Raw genomic sequence first — 21,055 nt, 5'->3', positions numbered from 1 at the left:
CCCGGTGCCCAGGCCGCGGCGCGGTGCGGCGCAAGCCGGGCCGGGGTGGAAGCCGAGGCGTCGCAGCTGCCGGGCCGTGCTTCGTGCTGGCGCTGCACCGGCGGGCTGCTAAAGCCTTGCCGAGGGACAAAGAGCGGGCTAAAGTAGAATATGTTCAGATTCCCCGTTTTCTTCTTGTACTCGGGTGAAGCAATGAGGAGACAGGGTTTCTTGATTGGGAACTTGCCTCCGATCTTGTGAAGTGCAGGACAGAGCAAAATGTGAATTTCTTCAGTATAGCTTTAGACATAACTTAATTAGGTGTGAGAATAACAGTAGTGGATTTTACCGTGGGTAAAGGAAGGTAAGTGACATACAGAGGATATATGTGGGGTGCCTGACTTCATTCTTAAAAGCTCAGAGGAGTTGAATGCATGTGACATCATTTTTGGATTTGTTCTGTGACATAAAAAAAAAACCAACACCAACACTAAAATATCTTTAATTTTACAAGTAAGGAAAATCGCCTCTGTATAGGGCATTGAGCAGAGTTTTCCTGAAGAGTTATTTAAGAAAACCCTATTGAATTGCAGTCTTCCATGTTAAACTTTTTGGTCTTTGCAAATGTCTCTGTAATCCTAAAACAGGTATATTGAGGATGACATGGAAGAAGCATGTGGTATGGTTGCTGCAGGACATCATACCTGAAAAGTCTTGTCATCTGTGTCAGCTGAGATTGTAATTTTTATCTGTGTGGCAGCAGGGTCTGCCTGTTGTGAATTTGTGATTTTCATGCAGAGGATAATACTTTTTAGTTATATAGGTGTCATCTTTTAGAAACCTTCATAGGTTGTTCTTGCTGGTATTATTCATAACACCTAAACTTATTTACAGTGGAAGGGATAAAGAGAAACTGATTTTCTTTTCTATTTTCAGTTTTATTTGAAGTCTTTTACTTGGGTTTTCTTATTTGTGTGGGGATTTCACACCATGGGAAGAGAGGAAAGCATAGGGTGGAAGTCAATAAGTAAATTAGAGCTCTGAGGAAGTGTAATTCCTGATGGTTTTTTTCATTCCTTTTTCCAATTACTTGGATTTCTACCTAATTTCACTTATAAAAGTTAAATAGTTTCACAAGCATCCCATATGTAATCTTTTATAACCTTTTCTCTTTTTCATTGAAGGTGAAGATCAACTACAATAACTACAGTAAGATAGCTCTGAATACTAGTTTTCTTGTTAATTAACTTTCAGCCCATTAATTGCCTTACTAGATGTGAATTCTTCAAGTTTATCAGTATGGCTCTGACTGTAATGCTGCTGAATGGTACTTCCTTCCGTGGTGGATGCTGCAGGCACAAAGTTTTGCTCTCCTTACTTGGACCTTTCCTCAGCAATTCAAAATTGTACAGCAGCTACAGGAGGCCAGGGGCAGAGCCTGAGAACAAACTGTCTTGGCAGAATGCTGATTTCAGCTTTAAGAAGGGCATTGATCACCTAAAGACTCAGCTAGGCTTGCTGAAGAAGGAAACCCAAGATTATTTACTAGGACCTGGAGGCCATCCATTAAGTCAGCACTTGTTGGAACAAACAAAGGTGTTGTGGCAGTTTCGGAGCCAAGAAGATTTAAATGAATGGGTTACTTCCTCTGATGTAGAGATTGGAGGGAAAAGTAAAATTTACCTCAAATTGGGTAGGAATAACCAGGCTGCTCTGCTGTATGGAACCCTCAATACAGAAGTACCTCGTGATGGGGAGACAAAATACAGTGGATATTGCAGTATGAGATCCAGACCGGCAGTGGTAAGTACAGCTCCGTGTTTGCACAGCTTCTGTTACTGAATCTGAGGGTGTTTGTGGAATGCCAGTGACAGCAAGTGGCCTGCTCTTTACTGCTGATCACTTTCAGGAGTATTAGACTTTCTCTCAGAGATGTAATTGCTGCTGTATCCTTTGACCTGCGAGGAACTTACATTTTTTCTTGGATTTTGTTTTCCTTTCTTAGAAAAGGAATAATTCACGTTTGATCTTTTACTTATGTACAATAGACCACCCTGTTTGCAGCATCCTTACAAATGAAGGATCTGGAATGAATCTTTATATCCAAAATTGGTATGATTAAAATAGACATCTTTCTAAGTTTGAAGTTAATTGAATGTGTCATAAGTAAGAATTTTCTGGGCTTTGACTTGGTCTATTCATCAAACTTGGTTAGGGTGAATGAACTCATCTTCTCACAGGAACAGAAAACAATGCTTTGAAATGGACTTTTTAAAGGTCCGCCTCCTACTGTAAGTCAGAAAAAGCAAAACACAAACCTTTGATAGCTCAGAATTGAGCAAAATAGACCAGAAATGGATGTGCTTATTATGGATATGCCTTGTTTCGTCCCTTATTTCTAAGCACCTTTAAAAGCAAAGGAACATTTTCACTCAGTGGATAAAATCTTTAACTATTTAATGTGTTCTGTTGTTTGTGTCTTGTCACAAGTACTCAGGTAAATAATTTCTGGGCCAGAATCTTGGGGAGCAGAGAATGAGAGTAACCAAAATCAATGGGTTAATGAGAGGCACATGAACACTGATTAAAATGGTGGCATTGGATCAGATGAGTGGAACAGCAAGTGGAGTGTTGCCTGAGTTAAACTCTCAGGACTGCTACTGACTTGTGCAAATGTGACTCAAACTTTCACCTCCTAATTCTGAAGAAGTGGAATGTATCAGTCCATCTTTAGTTAAGTAGAAAGGCTCAAAACTGTTAAAACCATAAAATCAAGTAGCTACACACCTTATATTAATATATTGATGATCTACTCGTTCTGTTACCTACAAGATGAGTTGGTAGAAGGATAGCTGATAGGTAATTGTAGTAGTGCTGCAAAATAAAGGGGAAATATCTGAATTTTTGGTGCTAATTTTGACTTCTTGGCAGTTCTGACCAATAACCCTGACCCCTGCCCCTCATTGCTCTGAGTGACCTCAGTGTAGTTCTCTGAAGACTCTTGGATATGCCATCATGCAAATGACAACATCAGGATTTTTCAGATCTTTGGAAAAAATGCAGTAAAGATTTAGACATGATTGCAATCTTATTATTTTACACAGTTAATGGAAAAAAAATGTTGGAAAACATTAAATGCTCCCAGTGTTTGTTAGTCTTCAACTGGGAAGTTATCGAAGGGGATAATTATTTCACTGCTTCAATTCCCTGTCATCACTTCTCAATTACGTAGAACTGAGCACAGAATATTAAACTTAATGAACTACATAAGTACTGGTCCATCACCATGGCATTTGTGTACTTGCCTGGTAAGGAATTCAGTCTTTAGGAAGGAGGTCTGATTTCTGATACTTAGAAGATTGTGCCTTATAATGAGTGTGAGTCCTCAGAGTGGCAATATTGCAGTTTTTGGTCTCTAATGTACTGATGAAGGAAATTCAGTGAGCTCAGCAGCCAGGATGATGACAGTGTAGCTGTGTTCACTATGTTACAGTAAATACTATCTGACATAATAACAAGGGCAGTGATCAAAGCAACAATGCTTTGTTCCTCATAATGAAAGTGTCCCTTTATTACGGAGGAATAATTCTGTTTATTAATAATTTGTAGGGATCTTTTAACAGGAAGAAGTATTATGACTGGTCAAACTTCAACAGTCTGTATTTACGTGTCCGTGGTGATGGCAGACCTTGGATGGTAAACATTTATACAGATCCTTACTTCTCTCACCAAAAGGATGACCTCTACAGCTACTTCATGTTCACCCGAGGAGGCCCATACTGGGAGGAAATAAAGGTTAACTAATGAATCTTTCAAACTAATGACACTCTTGGGGTCCTGGCCAAAACATGGGAAGGGGAATTCTTTCAGCATTCACAGTTTGTTTCAATTGCTGTCCACTCGATGTTTTCTTTATACAAGACGTACTTTTGGCTTGGGAGTTCCCAAAACTGGACTGGGGGAGGGCACACTGTGTCAATTGTGTTAAAGAATTGATCCACCATCTGTTCCCCTTAATGCCTACTGTTGGCTCTTACTGGAGTAATGGGATAGATACAGCAATTGAAACTTAGCAGGTGTTCCCATGAATATTCTCTGTGATAACCGTTTTATCTCTAATACAAATGGGTGTAGGCCGATGTAGGATTTGTTCCATGCAACAGGATTTGCTTAACTCCCGGCCTCTCTGGAGTCAGTCAGACTCAGGAGTTGGGGTTTGTCATTTGTGACCCTTGATTCTGTGACACAAAATAATGTTTTTAAGAAGTGTGAGTTGTGGCTCTTCTCTAATGCAACTTGGGGACCTTTTGTAATTGTCTGATGACAATGATAAGGAGGTTTGCACATCCTTACAAATTGGTGTTGAGTGTTTCATGATACCATTGTCCAATCATGTGGGAACAGCCTGTGTTTCACAGATGAGGAGCCAGGAGGATGAAAGTCGGTGTGTCATTGCTGGCTTGGATGTTTTCCTCTCACCAGCCACCAGCCAGCCCTACTTTCTTGCTCCCACTGCTTTCAAAGAAATTGTTACATTATCCTGAAGTGCTTTCCTAGAGGTACTGATGTCTGAGTACGAAGTTTGCACTGTGAAATCCACATCCTAGGTACAGACAAACTGTCAGTATGTACACATGCTAGGCTTTGCAGTAATTTCTGGTTGATGTTTTCATGTTATTGGAAGGAGATATTCTGAGTGTAGACAGCCACTTTCTGTGCTGCAGTGTTTCGTTGTGTCCCAACAGGGTAACGCCCCTGTGTGATGGCTGCAGCCACCACACCACAGGGTGGGCCTGGAGCTGGCTGTGAGTAGCCAGTTGAAAGGGTTAACGTGGGTTGTTTCTTTGTGCCAGTTTTATAAACCCAACTAATGCTAGTACCAGATATAGCACAGTGTTACTTTACTAACACATGCTTATTTTCTTTTCCCTAAGTTTCTATTTTATATACTGGTTACACTAAAGTCTGATTTTGTTTTGTTTATGTCAGATTCCATTCTCCAAATTCTTTCTCTCCAGTCGGGGAAGAGTCCAGGATAACCAGCATCCTGTCTGGTTAGACAAGGCAAGTTTTCTATAGGCTTTTTTTGAAATTTCAATTGAAAAAGCAGTATAAAGAACACACAACTGCTCTGTAAGAAATTCAGAGTTTCCTTCAAGATCATATTGGCCTGATATAGATAATTTACAAATTCTCTAATGTTTGTTATTTGAAATTGAAGGGCCTCATCTTGTTATAAGGTACTTGTTCTCATATGTGGTAAATGAAAACATAAAGTCATATTTGGGGTATTTAAAAATATTTACTAGGAGTTAAAGGGACAAATAGTACTTGATCTAAGCATCCTCCACTGAAGTTTTGTTGATGGTTATCTTATGTGTAGCATTTGACAGTAAAAGTTATGTACTTGCAGTGTAATTTTACAAACATATTTTAAAGAAACCCAAAAATCAGGGAAGCAGTGTGAAGGCAGTTTAAGAAATCTTAATAAAATGTCTTGGTCACACACACAATATTCAGAGTTGGAAGGGACTCACAGGGACCATCAAGTCCAGCTCTTAAATGAATGGCCTTCATGGTACTAATGTATGTTTTCCTAGGAACCTGGAAAGGCAGGAAGTAATTATTAAATAGGAATGAAAAAGGCAGGAAACAGTCAATGTGTCTAGGGCTTACAAAGGAATAGATTCTTTAGAGCAGAGAGTTTGGGTGACTCCCGTAGGTATCCGTAACAATGTGATTTGGAAGAAAGGAGCTTTAAAAACTGTCCGGGCTCCAAAAGCCAAGGGGCTGCTTGTAGAGCTTGCTGCTGGGGAAGGGGATATAGCATTGAAAGCATTAGAATGATCCAGAGGAGTGTCAATGCATTTATCTAGCATTGTTCTGTTATTTATTTAGTATACATTTGCAGTATTTATTTAGACATTTACTCATCTGACACATCCTAGGCATTATTTTCCCGAACTTACAGCAGTCCTTAAAATCATGGGCACCACTCAGACCTGCACTTTCAGCAGGGCTTTGGGGCAGCTTGAGTTCATGTGGTGGCCTGCACTGGTGACTCAACTAAGCTGTTAACAGTGGAAGTGTTTTGTAACATGTGAGAGCTGAGAGAGTATTTGGGCAAGCCACAGGCTAATAGAAAGCATGCCTGAGCCACACAGATTTGTTCTTATATATAAGAACATTATTCTAAATGGAAAACAATGGTTAAGAACCTTGTCTTACTATTAAACTCAGTAATTAAGTCTCATGCCAACTTAAAATTAAGTTTTAAAATGTCTGATTTGGTGTTTTCACAGAGTACATGGTGTATCACAATCTAGACTGATCCCTTCCATCCTTAATTACATCTTTGTTTTTCCTATTCATGAAAGAATTTTGACTTTATGAAAATGTGTTTAGAAACCCAATTGTGGTGACAGTGGCTGTACACAAAACATGAAGGATAAAAGTAGCAGTGTTGCTTTAGGCTCAGGCCATTTTAAATCAAGGGTTTATTAACACAGTGGTAGAAAGGCAAATGTGGAGTAATTTCCCTCTGGGGTGTGTATTGAAAATGGGATAGTGAAGTGTTCAAGCCTTGAGAAATGCTGCTGCATTTTGAACAAACACCAGCTTAAAGTAGATGGCTGTGAATGGTACGTAAAATGTAGAAGTGGGAGATATAACTGAGTTTGATTGTAATGTTATAAATACTGTTCTACCTCTGTGTGTCTTTTAATTAGATTAGAACCCTTGGATTCACCATTGGAGATAAAGTAGATGGTCCATTCCAGCTGGAGATTGATTTTATTGGTCTGCTAAAGGACAGAGCTCATAGAGAAGAGTTCGCCTATGAAACATATGACAAGAACACTCCAGTCTAAGTTGGGCTGGTGTCCTTTATAAACTCTTTAGATACTTGGTTTATTTTTATAAAATACTTCTTAACATGTGGCTTTTAACAACTTGAAGAGCCTGTGTAAACATTAAAGAGATAAGTGCATGAAGCGTGACAGCACTGGCATCTTTGAACTCTCAGAGACAGAATCCTGGAGAGACTGTACATACATGGACTGCAACATAGCCTTAGAGAAGCTGTGATGTTCTTACAAAGTAGTAACTCTTCCCTAGGTAAGTTTTGGCTTATGTCCTGACCTTTACTGAAATAAAAGCATTTCATGAGTTTTTTGTTCTTTTTTGTACATCACTTTCATTTTCTGCATTATGTGGTTTGGTGACAGTTGTAAAACACTTTTAACAGTTTTATACTGAAAAGAGTATGAGATTTAATACCCTGAGGACTGGTGCTTAAGTGTGACTCAGCTACTGAAATTTACAAAGAGCAGCACCTAAAGTGGAAAAGGCAGAAGTATTTCAACCTTTCATTTTGGCTCCTCTGGATAGCTAAAAAAAGAAAAAGCTGCCACTGCCAAGGTGGAAATAAGAGCTATGCAGCAGGCTTGACTTTTCCTTTAAAGCTGTTGAGCATAGTCCTACAATGTTGCAGAGCTAAAGTTGTTGGAAAGAAGTAATGCTCCAAAGAAGGGGTGGAAGGAAAAGCCCAGCTCTGTCTGCTCCCTGAGGAGGCACAGCGTGGCTTACTTAGCACCATTACAGGGCAGAGCAGATCCCACTTTTGCTGTGTGCAGTTAGCCTAACTCAGCTGTGTTGTAAGAAATCACAGCCTCAACTGGTGGCACAGAAGCTCAACACCTCCCTTTTTCAGAGAACTCCAGTTTTCAGTAATTCAAGATAACCAGTCAGCACTTGCTTTGTAAAGTGTATGTTTCAGCTGTCAAATTTAAGTAATCAAAGCACTGACCTGCTCCACAGTGACCTTGCTTAAGTATACTTTAGAAATATTAAATGTACCTGTATTTTATATGGAAGAGACCACAATGAAGCAAGCTGAAACAGGATCTTGTACTATCAATTCAACAGCTTAAGTGCAGAAGGATGAGGGTTATTATTTCTAAAGATACCAGAGCAAAGATCTTTCATGGAGTGGCAGGCAGGTGAGTTTGTGAGGAAAACTTGGCACAGGAAAACACAGTAGTAAATACAAGTGTGAACAAAAAGAGTGCTACAGTAAGGAAGCAGTTATACATAGTATACTAAATGATAAAGCCACTGATAAACAGGAGAGATACAAAATATTTATTTTCCCCATTCAGTTTATAAAAGAAATAGCTTGTTCTTGACATTGCAACATATATTTGATAGGACACTAAATTCGGTGAAACATGTATTTGCTCAACAGCTGAGATTACAACTGCTAAATTACCTTTCTAGTTCTATCCCTAACAAATCCAGACAACTTTTCTATGTATTTTTTAATGTAAAAATAACAACTGCTTTTACAACCAAAGTATTGAATGTGCCTCAACACTACTCTAACCTCTTTTAAGCATCTTGGAGATGAAAAGCAAGAGAATTTTGTTAACATCTGCTACTTACCATAGAAAGGAACAAAATCTTAACTGCTCAAAGCATCAAAGTTGGTAATTTGTAAATTCAGTTGTGACTTTTTTTTTAAAAGGTAGTTTACAATTATGTTATGCTGTAAGCTTTTTGTTTTCCAGAGAGCTTGCATGCTTTCTCCTCTCTTTGAAATTCCCTACTATGTCATAAGCATGCAATTAGAAATGCTGAATACTTGCTGCAATTTAGAGAATTTAAGGATTGATCTGGAGAACAGGGCAAGCAGGTACTTCTAGCTCTTGTCATTTTGAATATTGTGGAACATTTTGAAGCTTGCTGTTCAAAGCCTGCATTCTAGCACACAACAAGTGCATTCTGATGCGCAAGCCTATCCTAAGTTGCAAGGAGGCTTCTTGAGCATCTTTTTTCCGCTTGTATTTTCTTCTTGAACATATGTTAGTCAAGTAAATTAGTTAAATGAAAACATTATGAAGCAACAAGAGAATTCTAAGCCCCTGAAAGTTTGGAACTCTCATCTCAGTGGAGAAGTTGATCAAAGAAACATTATGCTCAGGGCACATTACAAGGTCTCCTTAATTGCTCTCTGGATTCCACTAGCTAATAGCAACCTGAACCCTACACAGACAGCACAAGCCTTTACATGACAGGAACAGTATTTACAGTGATGTCTTAGTTAGGACTTCTTATTTGTCCTAACACACAGATAGGCCTCTACGTTTTCCAAGAGCATGAGCCTTTTTCTTTTTTCTGTCTTGCTCAAGTGTCTCACGCCTTTCTTCCCTGGAGGGGGGGGGGGAAAAAAAAAAAAAAAAAAAAAAAAAAAAAAAAAAAAAAAAAAAAAAAAAAAAAAAAAAAAAAAAAAAAAAAAAAAAAAAAAAAAAAAAAAAAAAAAAAAAAAAAAAAAAAAAAAAAAAAAAAAAAAAAAAAAAAAAAAAAAAAAAAAAAAAAAAAAAAAAAAAAAAAGAGACCATATCAAGTTATATTAAAGGTAGAGACACAAGCAACCAAAGGAATCTGAAGCTGACCACAACTTAACACCCATTTAATCAGCGTACTGCCTTTGCCATAGGCAGAGATAACAGTACCATTATGGACTGAATTCAAACATACTTCTGCTCAGACATACAGGTCTAGCACACAAGGTAACAGCATGTCAATATTGACAGCTTCTTCCAAGATGAAGGTAAATCTCCAAATTGTGAAACTGATACCTTTCATGGAAAAAAAGTTTAACAAATTCAGAGCAGCCTTTCCTGTTGGCTTTCCTGAAATTCAGCAGTCATTGGAAGGAGAAATAGCTTCAATACAAAAAAAGTATTCTTTCCCAAATTACATTTAAATCCTAAAAAGAAGAATGAATCATCATATTATTTTAAGTAACACTATTCATAAAAAGACTAGTGGTATACTAACCTTGTCTGGAGATGTGGCTGTTTGTAATCTTTCTTACGTGAAGAGATATTGCTACCACCAGACTTACTGAGAACAGCATTTTCTTTAAATTCTCCCCATGGCTTTAGTCGTCCTACAATTTAGGAGCAAAAAGAGAGACTAGTTCAGTAATTCTTACCATGAATTTATCCTAGCTAGTCTGTTACTTGCTGATGGTCTTTAAGATGAAATGCCTCTTCAAGCTGTATTGTCAGATTCACCAGCCCATTCCCTACAAGTAGTTCTTCTGTAAGTAGTAACAGGTACTTAGAAGTAACACTCAGCATGCAAAGTTCAGCTTCTCACATGAGATTAAAAAAATCCACCTCACTGTGTAAGAAATATTTCATATTTCCTGTACATACATCTATTTAATGGAATACAAGGATATTTATTCTTGTATTTATGGGCTGCTGGTCATAAAATCTTAATCTTCAGTGGGAGGTTCTTAAAGTATATACTGTGAAGAAAGTTAAAGCATACTATGTGGGAACCCAGAGAGAAAGGAAAAGGGGCAGGAAAGGAGACTGCAAACTTCACTATTGCTGTTTGTATCAATGCGCCCCTGGTAGGAACAGGGTGGTGTAAGGGGTGTGAGCAACGCAGACTGCACAGGCTCAACGTACCTTTATGTGGCTGATACCGAAGTGGCCGAGAGAGACTTGCTTTGAGATCAAATGTCTTCTTTCCACTTGTGGGTTCTGCAGGTTGAGCACCAAACTTGAAGGGGGTAAGAACTACAAAAGGCATCAAGATACCATAATTAGAGTTGCAAGAGCATCAATGTACACAGAAAGTTGGAAAGTGCCTGTGAAGACCACACTACAATTATCAAGACCAAAGAGTCATTAAATGCCCCTGCTGACACCTCTAAAGATAGAATTGCACAAACAAAGCTCACTTGAAATGGGGAGCTTCCAGGTCTGGAGAGGGCAAAAGTTGTAGAGTACTGGCCCTTTAGCTGTGATTATACTATGGAAGAGCACATACAGCTTCATGTGTTTTTCTAGTCCTTCACACCAAGTTGTGTTTCTCTATGATTTTTGGAACCAAGTGGTTTTTCACATTAAACAAAGAAGCATTCTTTTGGAACAGGCCAGCTTCAGATTAGCATGGAACTTAGCTTGCCCCTTAAAAACATCACTATTATACAGCAAACCAGGCAGCTCTGGGTTCTTGACCTGTGCAAATATCCCTGTGATGCTAAGGGTGTCAATGGCTGGATAGCAGAGCTGTTGTGCTGCTGCAGAGATCATTAGTAATCAGAAGACTTCTGATTTTTCTTAATTTTAGTTCCTGAGTTGATCAGGGTGCTGAGGCTGATAACAGGTTGTACTAAAGCACAGCTAGAAGCCTGATGCGTGCTTAACCCCACAAGGAGAGTGAGACCTCTGAGAAAGTATCAGGAATTCCTCTCACTGCAGACAGGGTGTCCCTGTATCTGCTATATGAATCTTTTGCTATGTAGTCCCTAAAGGGCTAGAAGATTTTCTGCCCTCTTTTCTGTAGGTAGCTAGGTACCATATGTTTAAGACATGGCACCTAAACATTCTATTCAAACCACTGGAAAACAAAGAAACTACTGCAGTTCTGAAGAACCAGTCGTAAATTAGAGATTTAAATTAAAACCTGGGTCTACATGACATTTGTTGTTAAAAACTTATAATTTAGTAAGACAAAAGTCTTGATCTGAAAGAGCCAAATATTCACCATCCACTTTACCCTTTGATGCAGTCAGATCATTATTTCTTGCATTTCCCTTACTGTTCTTCTGACTTATACATTTGCAGCTCTTTTGAGTGTCAGGTGTGCAGATCTCCTCCATGTATGGAGACATTCTAGATGGAGTCTTGATAAGAGAGCGTTTGTGCTCATTATCTTTTGTGGCTTCTGAGAACCTGAAAGTTATTAGAAACATGAAGACAAATTTAGTCACCTACAAGGAATGTAAGCCATCTGCCAAAATACAGAAGGTTCTGCATTCTACTTTTATTAATTACAGGTAGAAAGATCTACTGTGTGAAAGATGTTCACAGCTTATGCAAAAACTGCACTAAAATACGTTGTTGGTATAACATTAAGTTCTGAGCCAGCATCAACAGCAGTAAGTAATATGACAAACTACAAAGAACAGACTTCTTTTTTATTTTGGAAAGCAAATATATTTGGATGCAATAAGCAAGTAGATTTATTCACCAACAGATATGATTTACTTTAGATCTGGATTCTGTATTCTGGAGTCTGCATATTTCGTTAGTTTTAAAATTCAGATTAAGAAAAACTGAAAGCCAATTAACTATCAGAATGCTAGACCTCGAAGAGGTACAAGAGGAAGAAGCTGGAAATTTTTAAACACCCAAGTTACCTGCATTCCAAGACACATGCACATTCTGTATGTATGTGTGTATATGCACATTTTTTAGGGATACTTGTGAGTACATGCATAAAATTCAAAATCTTGAATGAAGTAACATCCACATCAAAAAGGTACTAAGAATAAGCTATAAGCTTGCAAGATTCAGAAAGACAGGGAGTAAATGTTGAGGAAAGCTATGTTTTTATGGGCAAGCATGTTTATGATGAAGTACAACTTGCATGATCCATCACGGTGCAAATTTGGACCAGTGGAACGGAAGCAAATTCTAAAAGTAATGTTTTGGTTTACATATTGCTAGGAATCAATAAGGGGTGCAGTGGAGACATCCAAGCTCATCCAAGAGGACACTAGGGGCAGTGTATTTTTTTCATTTGTTATCTATTGAAATCAAAAAGAGGACTTTTAAAGTAAAAACAAAGCCACTAAGTTTGTAAACTTGATTTTGACCTTTGAACAGCAAAAGACCTGCATTCCAAAGTGACATAATTATATATTATCAGATACCAGTATGAGAAGTTGCATTATTTGACTTAAGAACAACAATCCCACACACACTTTATTCAGGAACAAAAAAAAGCCCCAGCAGCCATGGTCTTGGCACGCAAAAGTTGAAAAGTGAAGGTCATCAGAGAAAGTAACACAACCAAGGCCTGCAAACAACCGTAAATTGTTAGCAAAGGGAGAATGTCTAATCAGAACTTCAGTCCCTGTGGAAACTTTAGTAAACTGATTAAAGTCAAAATTGGTATGATAGTTAGAAGTCAACAAAGAAATAGTAGAAATAAGGGCTTTCACTACAAAGAAATCCAAGCAAAAGGACATTTATCAATAGGATACCATAAGGACTGCCCTTTCAATTCCTTCTTTTAAAAGGTTTCTTGATCAAGACTTTAGGGAAATTATTAATAAGCTAATAAAATGTACTGATAACAGAAGTTCAGGAAGTATTAACACTAATAGAGAATTAGATTACTGTGGAGGAATGATGACATACACATGGTATTCTAAAAGGAAATAAGATGAGGTATAATAGCATTGAGTATGAGTTCATTCATTTAGCAATTCCTCATGACTTTCTGGTGTCAGCTTGGTTCCCATCTGCTAGAAACAATCTGCTTATAGTAGTCAATCACAAGAGGACCCCTGCTGTGACCTGAAGGGGAGGGGAAGTATAGGACAAAAGGAAGAAAGTACCTAAAAACCCCAAATGATGAGTCCATTGCAAGACTTACCTGGAATACTGAATAGAGTTCTGATTAAAAAATTTTAAAGATAAATTAATTCAGATAAACAGAAACTATTAGGTTGCCTGGCAAAATGGAAAACATAACACAGTAAGGGAAGAAAAATAATTGGCTTGAACAGTTTAGCAAAATGAAAGCCAGGATTTGAGATTCCTCTAACAGACATAAAAATGAAGAAAGAAGATAGTAACAGAGCAGTAAGGCTTAAACCAGCTACAAAGCCAGGCTGGAAGTTAGTAATCAGAATTAGTCTTGCATAGTTCATGTTTGGAAGAGAAATGATGTAGTAAAATCTCTGTCAGTGTTGATTATTTCACGTGTATCATATCAAATGGCTTGCTGGTAGCTTTGGTTTGTTCTTTTTACCTGACATTCATTTTGGATGTTGAAAGTACAGAAGGATTAAATGAAGATCTCTGGGATAAAATACTCCGATTAGCAGCATTCAGAGAACTGCGTGGTGAGCGCCGGAGGTTACTAGGAGTGCAGGTGTTGGAGAATCTGCCTCTTTCTGGATTTGGGCTGAATAAAAATCTTTTGCCACTGGCTTGTTTCTAGGGAAAAGCAAATTCTGAGTTACCAGACTCTGCTGAAAAATTATCTACAAAGCAGGCAAGAAGAAAGGAAAACAAACCGTGCATCAGAAGCATATGACCTCTCCCTTCTATTTTTCCTCTTTAAAAGCTTATTTTAAATGTAAATAGTTTTTTTATTATTATTAAACTGACCTGACAACACATACCTTAGAATGTGGAGTGTCTTTTTCTGATACTCTTAAGGGAATTGATTTTCTGACCATTGGCACCTGCCAATAGTAATTTGTCTGAAGTACACAATGATGCAATATATGTCATTAAAAAAATAAATGTAGTCTTCAGGAGTTTGATTCATTATGACTGTTTGATATGGACCTGGCAGTGCTAGAGTAACCAACCTGAACAATTCTAAGGCCATTGACATACTCATTCATACATTCATTGACACATTACTGTCACTTTTTTAGGCTCTACTGCACTTTGTGAGAGGCCCTGTTAGCAGCTTGCACCCACGTGAGGGTGAAATACAGGAACTGAGAACATATACTGCATGTATTTTAAAGGAGAGTCATATGCAGCCATTGGATGATAGTTCAGGCACAGAAGAGAAACTTAATATTTCATTCCTGCACTTTGAAAAATAACCTATCCCTTGCTTAAGTTCTACAGCAATTCAACAGCTGTAAACAAAAGTTCCAGGAGATTTTTCACAAAAGTAATTGTGACAATTATTTTTACTCAAAACCAACAAGTTAGTTGTTGGTTTCTACAGCTGTACACTGTTAACATGTAAAAACTTGTATAGTTACATAAGTTATATACAAATAACTATATAACTAGTTATGTAGGACTACAGTTAAATTACATTGGTTATAACATTACACTGCATGTTCACATGACCAGCTACTCACTGATCTAAAGAGACCTGAAAAGACTTTTACAGACAGGCCCTGGAAATAAATGAATATGCCAACAATGGGTATCCTCCTGTGTTATCTCTTACCTTAACTGTGCTGCAATTTTCATTCAGTTTTTTTTTCCTCTCGATGTAGTCAGCAATAGATTCCATTTTCTTGAACTGAGCCTCGTGCAACTTTTTAAAGTCTAAGAAGTTCCAAAAATAAGAAGATTCACAGATCTGATATGGTCCTAAGGAAGTTTAATACTTCATAGGAGAATGTTGTGACACCTATTGTTATGGCCTCAAAGAAAACACTGCATCCCTCTAATTAAAGGCTGTAGACACAGCTGACCAAACAGGACCAAAAGAATCTATTTCACCAGCTACATGGCCAGCTACCTGGTAATCTGGAGGATTATAGAACCATGGTTTGGGTTGGAAGGGATCTTTAAAGATCATCTAACCCAACCCCCAAATTCTGCAGTTAAAGAAAACAATAAATACTTCTGCATTTGAGATTATTTAATGCATTTTAAGAAGTGATGAACATGAGCTAATGTATAGTAGTACAGCACAACCATAGAATTTATAAAGTGAAAACTAAACAAGCAGGAGTAACAGTAATGTGTTCCTGTTCTTTGAAAAATCACTAATTGCAAGTATTGTATCCAAAAGTCACCAAAATGTTCAATAAACCAGTTTTTTAACATACATGCCAGTCATTTACTACTATGAATTTACAAGCTGGAATATGTACCTTGAAATGTACCTTTGGGAAATATTTTTTGCTTGCTTGCTTTTTAAAGAGAGAATATTCTCTTCTTTGAACAGGAATAGAAATTTGAGTTGTGAAGAACTAAGTCAAGTCTCCCTTTACACAGAGAAAACACATCTATTTCTAAAGATGGTAGGTTATCTTACTTGGTGTAGTAGCTGTTGTTCCTGTTCTTGCAGACCTAGATGCACGGCCTACACGTAGAGGAATCTTCCCTCCTGCAGGATGAGCATCACCTGGTACAGTAAGATTAGACAAAAGCATTAGAACTCCTGGAAGATGATTTAAAGTAATCACAGTGGTTTTAAATAGTGTTCCAATATTTGTTTCAAAACACATTTTATCTCCTCAAGGGTTTAGGTTTTGAGAAATAAAACCAGCTGGAATAGATATGTTCTAAGTCTCTCAAAAGTGTTTTAATTCGTTTGTCAATAATAACATATCTTGTAAAACCTCAAGCCCAGCATGAACCCTAAAGTCATATTAGGCTAGTATCTTACGATAGGTAGTAAAATATTTTTCAGGAAAAGTTAACAAGAAAACTGTGCTTGTGGTAAGCAAAGCAGACTTTAAATTCACAGGCCTTGATCTGTGTTTTTTAAATGCTGATAACAAAGAAGAAATACCTTTTGACCAACTTTTCTGCCACTGCCTTATTTACATACAGAGAGTCCAAGTTGTTTTTGTCACCTCTGCTCTCAGGTACAGTAACAAGCTCATGTTTACATTTTAATGATTAATTTTCTTAAGAAAAAAATCAGGTAAAGACTTTATATCAAGTTCATTCATATCAAAACCAAACATTTGCTTTTCTGTTCATTCACATCCCCTCAGAAGTAAACTTAGATGACCTTAATATATTGAAAGAAATCCTTATTGGAATACTTATTGGAAACAAGAAAGGGCGTGCAGTTAAAACTAATGGTTGAAAAATCAACTTGTCAATATTAAATGCAGACACTTGTTACTACAGCTATAGGAAGAGATGAGCACTGTTCCAACTGTCAGGATGAGTGCTGCCTCAACCCAAGCATCCCCCACATACTCTCTTGCTTTTCTTTTTAAAAAAACAACCTTCATAGAAAATCACAGATTTTTGAGTTAGTTCAAAATTATTGGTGGTCTCCCATAAGATTGTCCTTGTAAATTCTAAGGAACAACAAGAATATCCATAATAAAACTTACAGACTACAAACACTGAGCCTAACAGAGCAAATGCAGGTGTGCATTTTACTTGACAGACCCACAATACCAAGAATTAATCAGATTGGGTAGGCAAAGTCATCTCTTCATGTCAGCTGCATACACAAATGAGTGGGGGATAAATTAATTCATATTTTCAGTGGCATCATGTTTGAAGGACTAAAAACACCACCAGATGAAAAAGTGATCCACTGGAATATATTCAGACACTCTTAGGTAGTTCAAACAAATTATAAAGGATTCTGTCTCTGTTATTTTCTGCTAATTTTACTCCTGGAAAGAAAAAGATAGAACTGTTCACCTGTAGAAAAAAATAAATGAAGCATGAGGAAGCAAGTCCTCCCTTTCTTGCCACTTCTTAAAAATCCAACTAACACCTCAAGAGTATTCCAAAAGGCACTGATCCTTTTGGAAGTGTAAAACTCAAATATACCCAGATCTCTGAGAACTCCTTCACTGAAAACAAGAGTTCTGAAGTCAAAGTTCTGAAGTTGGCAAAATTCCTACACTGCAGAATTTGTGGATTTGTGTTACAATATGTTAAACAAGTAACACAAACTCAAAGCAGCCTGATTTTCTTCTGGTATCCCCAAAACAAGGTAGTGATCAACAGACGTGCCACAAAAATCCTTGAAGACGCAATAAAATGTCCCTTTTGGTTATTTGAAGTAGCACAAATTGAAGTTACTTTTTCCCAATTTTCTACTTACGTTGTTCTGCCCTGCTTTTAGTAGAAGTCTTCTCTACTTGTTTTTTCTGTCCAGTACCCATCTCTGGATTCTCAATAGCCCTCTCTTCAGCTATTTGCTTCTTGTTTTGTAATACATTCTGTCCCTTTTTGTGCTCACCCTGAGGCACTTCACTTTCTTCCATTTCAGAATGCACCTGCAATTTAAACATACTTTGTTTAACCAGTTTGTTCCAAGTGGCTATAAAGAAAGGCTGTTGTTCTGAGAACAGTGAGTCAGTGCAACAGATTGCCCAGAGAGGTGCATAGCCTTCATCCTCAAGGGTTTTCAGTATCAGATTGGATAAAGCCTAAAGCACTGTGGTCTAACCTTATAGCTGAGTCTGCTTTCATTGGGAGATTGAGCAAGAGATTTTCTGAAGTCCAAACTGAATTAACTTGTGAAATACTTACCCTGTTACTTCACAAACTTTGATATATTATAAAGCTTTTAACTGCACAGCTCTAACATTTTAGTATAAAATTGCCTTTATTCATAAAAGTTAATTATTTGCAAGTAAAAATAAATTCACTGAGGATGTTACTTTTTACTGTTGTATCTTTGTATACTGTACATCTCTAACACTAACAGACTAACATTCTTCATTTTCTCATTTCCCTCCTCTACCTGAGTAAGTCTTTCAAACAGTTCTTAGCTTACCTACATCTTGTAACTCTAGAAAGAAAAATTCTGCCTCCACCTCACCTTGAAACTTTCTCTCCCTCAGTGATACAACCCTCACAATAGAAAAATTATGATGTTTAGGCAATCGTGTGACTTCTAATGATTTTTTCTGTATCAAAAAAGCAAGAACAGCCTTATTTTAGATAAATTCTGAAACTAGCCTAAGATTCAGAATACTACAGTGAACTAGAGAAAGCAGATAAAGTGTTTGGAATTGTATATTTCTTAGAGGAATTTATTTTCTTGAAGCAATGATTGCATGTAATGTCTGTTTATTATGGGACAGCACATAGTTAAGATAGACAAAAGTCAGTGCTACAAAGTACAAAAGACCAGTACCAGAATGTTTGCATATGAATTTTTATACATGTGTATACACACCCAAAGACACACATATAAACATATACCATCTACAAGTGGTGATAGAAAAGAAATCAAGTTGTGCTTAAATTATGCTCAGAGGAAGGCAGGACAGTCAGCACACAAAAGCATGCAATGCAAATTACCTCTTTCTCATCAGAAAGCACTGGCTTTTCTTCACTGGTATTCATTTCCTCATGGGAGTTCCTCTTTTTTCTGGTTATTTTCTTTTCTTTACCACGTCTTTTTGTAATAAAAGACCCTGAATCAGACATCATTTCCTCCTGATTGCTCAGTTCATCCGATTTAATGGAAGCAGATGCACTCTTTACAGGATCCTGTAGCAGAAAAATACTACAATCAGAAGATACCCGACACAAACATAAGTTAAGTACTCCAGGGACAGTTTCAATTTCATTATTAAAAAAGTATTTCATACAGAGGAAAAACAGTAGCATGCCATTTAGCAGTGTAGTAATCAAGAAACAGGCACTATCTAGATTCCCCTAAGCATCAAAGCTCCTTGTTTGGAGACTTTAAATACAATTCCTATTATTGTTTTATCATATTTCATTTTAATAAGATTATAAAGGCTTAATACTTTATATTTGAAATCTAACTTGCATGATGCCATGACCCTCCCACATTTGTGGAATACTCTTCACCAATAAAAACAGGACTCCTTTCATGCTTGTAAAAATTTTTTAAAAGCTGACAAGGTTTACACCAGTTCCTCAAACCTTTAAAGAAGATTTTTAGGAGATGCACTTCAAGGAAGATGTATTTTAGAAAAAGCAGATAACAAATTACTTTTTATCAAAAACTTCAAAAACGTTACCACACTCAGCAAAATAATTCAGCTTACAGAGAACACTTTTTTAAAGTTAAGAAAACAATACACAAGAGACAAATAAAGGAAGTAGCACAACTGTATTGCTTTCATTATAGTGCTAGTGTAAGTAAATTGTAGTAGATGCAAAATGCTTTCCAATTAGCATCTAGTCCCCTTCATCTAAGCATGCAAAATAATAAAATATTTTTATATTTGATACTGAATAGTGTCTGGAGCCACACAGGCAAGAATTAGTATTTGTTCAGTGGAAATTAAATGTTAGTGTTCACAGAGAAGAGTTTTGTACTGATGCTGAAAAATACATTGTTAATTTTGGCAGCTGAAAGGAAATCAGCTTTCAGTCATAGAGGAGGCCAATGCAAAGCTAACATTAGCATATCTATGTCTATCAGTACATGAGTGCTTTAAACTAAGGGCACTAAGAAGAAAAAGGTATTTCTATTACAGTTCCCATCATGGTCAAAAACACCCTTCAGCACGTGCCCTGCTCAATTGGTTACAAATTAAGGATTATACTTCCTAAAAGCAAATGGCTGATTTATTATCTATTACCATATTTTCACTTTCTTCTTTTGTCCCTTCAAAGTGTTGCTTCAATGATTCCAACAATTTGTCTGCCTGAAGAGAAATCAAAACACCACATGAACCAAACAGTCCATTAAGTCATTGAAGAACTCTGTAAGCCCAACCAGCCTCCTATAAACTGATCCAACAAACAAGCAGAACATTTCCTGAATCCAACAGAATAAGACATGCCTAGGACGTCATTCGAGTCAGTCAATTAAATAAAGTGCTGAAGGCCACAGATTAATATGTAGCATATTCTCCAGAGGCACAAAGGCAAATTTCCCTGACTGGGTTTCTTCTGATCTGTCTATTTTTCAGAAGGTTAATCGTTCAATGAATGAGACAAACTGTTCTAAGCCCCACAGTGCAGCTGAACTTGAATTAAAATTGCATCAAATTTCTGCAATTCCTTCTGTCTTGGACATGCTACATGCAAAGCATTCTTTTCATCCCTCGCATACATCAGCAGTAATACTAATAAAATAACAATGAAAACACGCCATTGATAATTCAGGCTATGAAAGACTCTTAAACACTTAATTGAAAAGGGCAGCATAAAATCAATCAAAATACTCCGCAACTAACATTCCCAGAACAATTCTTAAGTCCTGTGAGGACAGGGAGTTGCCTTGTCCACCCAAGGTGTGGATCTTTCCTTAAGGCTTTATGCCTTCTCCCGTTGCTGGCAGCCCCTGCCAGGAGAGGCCGGGCCGTGTCACGCGTGCACCTGCGGCTCCAGGCAGGACATTGGGGCGTCCTTAAACCTCTCGCCCTTAACCTCGACTGCCAAACGCGCCCTCTCCTCCCTTAAGGTACCCTGCTGTCACTGTTCCTCCCACTCCGAGTCGTAAAAAAAACCAAAACAAATCAAACAAAACAACCACAACTACCCACGATGGAGGCAAACAGCGCTGGAACACCAGCGGGGGGGAACAGCCGGGCCGGGAGGCGAGCGGGCAGCCTCCCCGGGGGCACCGGCGCCCCGCCCCC

The 21,055-nt window shown here is 37.7% G+C and overlaps 2 protein-coding genes across 2 annotated transcripts; one reads left to right on the top strand and one right to left on the bottom strand.

Moving 5' to 3' along the window:
• The first annotated feature begins 32 nt into the window (after positions 1 to 32).
• Positions 33 to 7,156, top strand: NDUFAF1 (NADH:ubiquinone oxidoreductase complex assembly factor 1). Its single transcript, XM_008639460.2, has 4 exons — positions 33 to 1,782; positions 3,589 to 3,774; positions 4,969 to 5,043; positions 6,708 to 7,156. The coding sequence occupies exons 1-4, from the start codon at positions 1,279 to 1,281 to the stop codon at positions 6,846 to 6,848; spliced, it is 906 nt and encodes a 301-aa protein (XP_008637682.1). The 5' UTR covers positions 33 to 1,278; the 3' UTR covers positions 6,849 to 7,156.
• Positions 7,157 to 8,098: 942 nt separating this feature from the next.
• On the bottom strand, positions 8,099 to 20,158 carry NUSAP1 (nucleolar and spindle associated protein 1; the record flags this gene model as incomplete). Its single annotated transcript, XM_017741612.1, has 10 exons — positions 8,099 to 9,186; positions 9,820 to 9,931; positions 10,464 to 10,574; positions 11,548 to 11,735; positions 13,825 to 14,012; positions 14,998 to 15,098; positions 15,817 to 15,906; positions 17,584 to 17,758; positions 18,792 to 18,983; positions 20,051 to 20,158. Coding segments are annotated over 10 exons (1,353 nt in total), but the record flags the coding sequence as incomplete, so codon positions are not given.
• Between the last annotated feature and the right edge of the window lie 897 nt (positions 20,159 to 21,055).

Source organism: Corvus brachyrhynchos, unplaced genomic scaffold, assembly GCF_000691975.1.
Source record: "Corvus brachyrhynchos isolate BGI_N302 unplaced genomic scaffold, ASM69197v1 scaffold115, whole genome shotgun sequence".
In the NCBI taxonomy this organism is placed as follows: domain Eukaryota; kingdom Metazoa; phylum Chordata; class Aves; order Passeriformes; family Corvidae; genus Corvus; species Corvus brachyrhynchos.
Note: the sequence above shows the minus strand (reverse complement) of the source record. Positions and strands in the feature narration are given on the sequence as shown.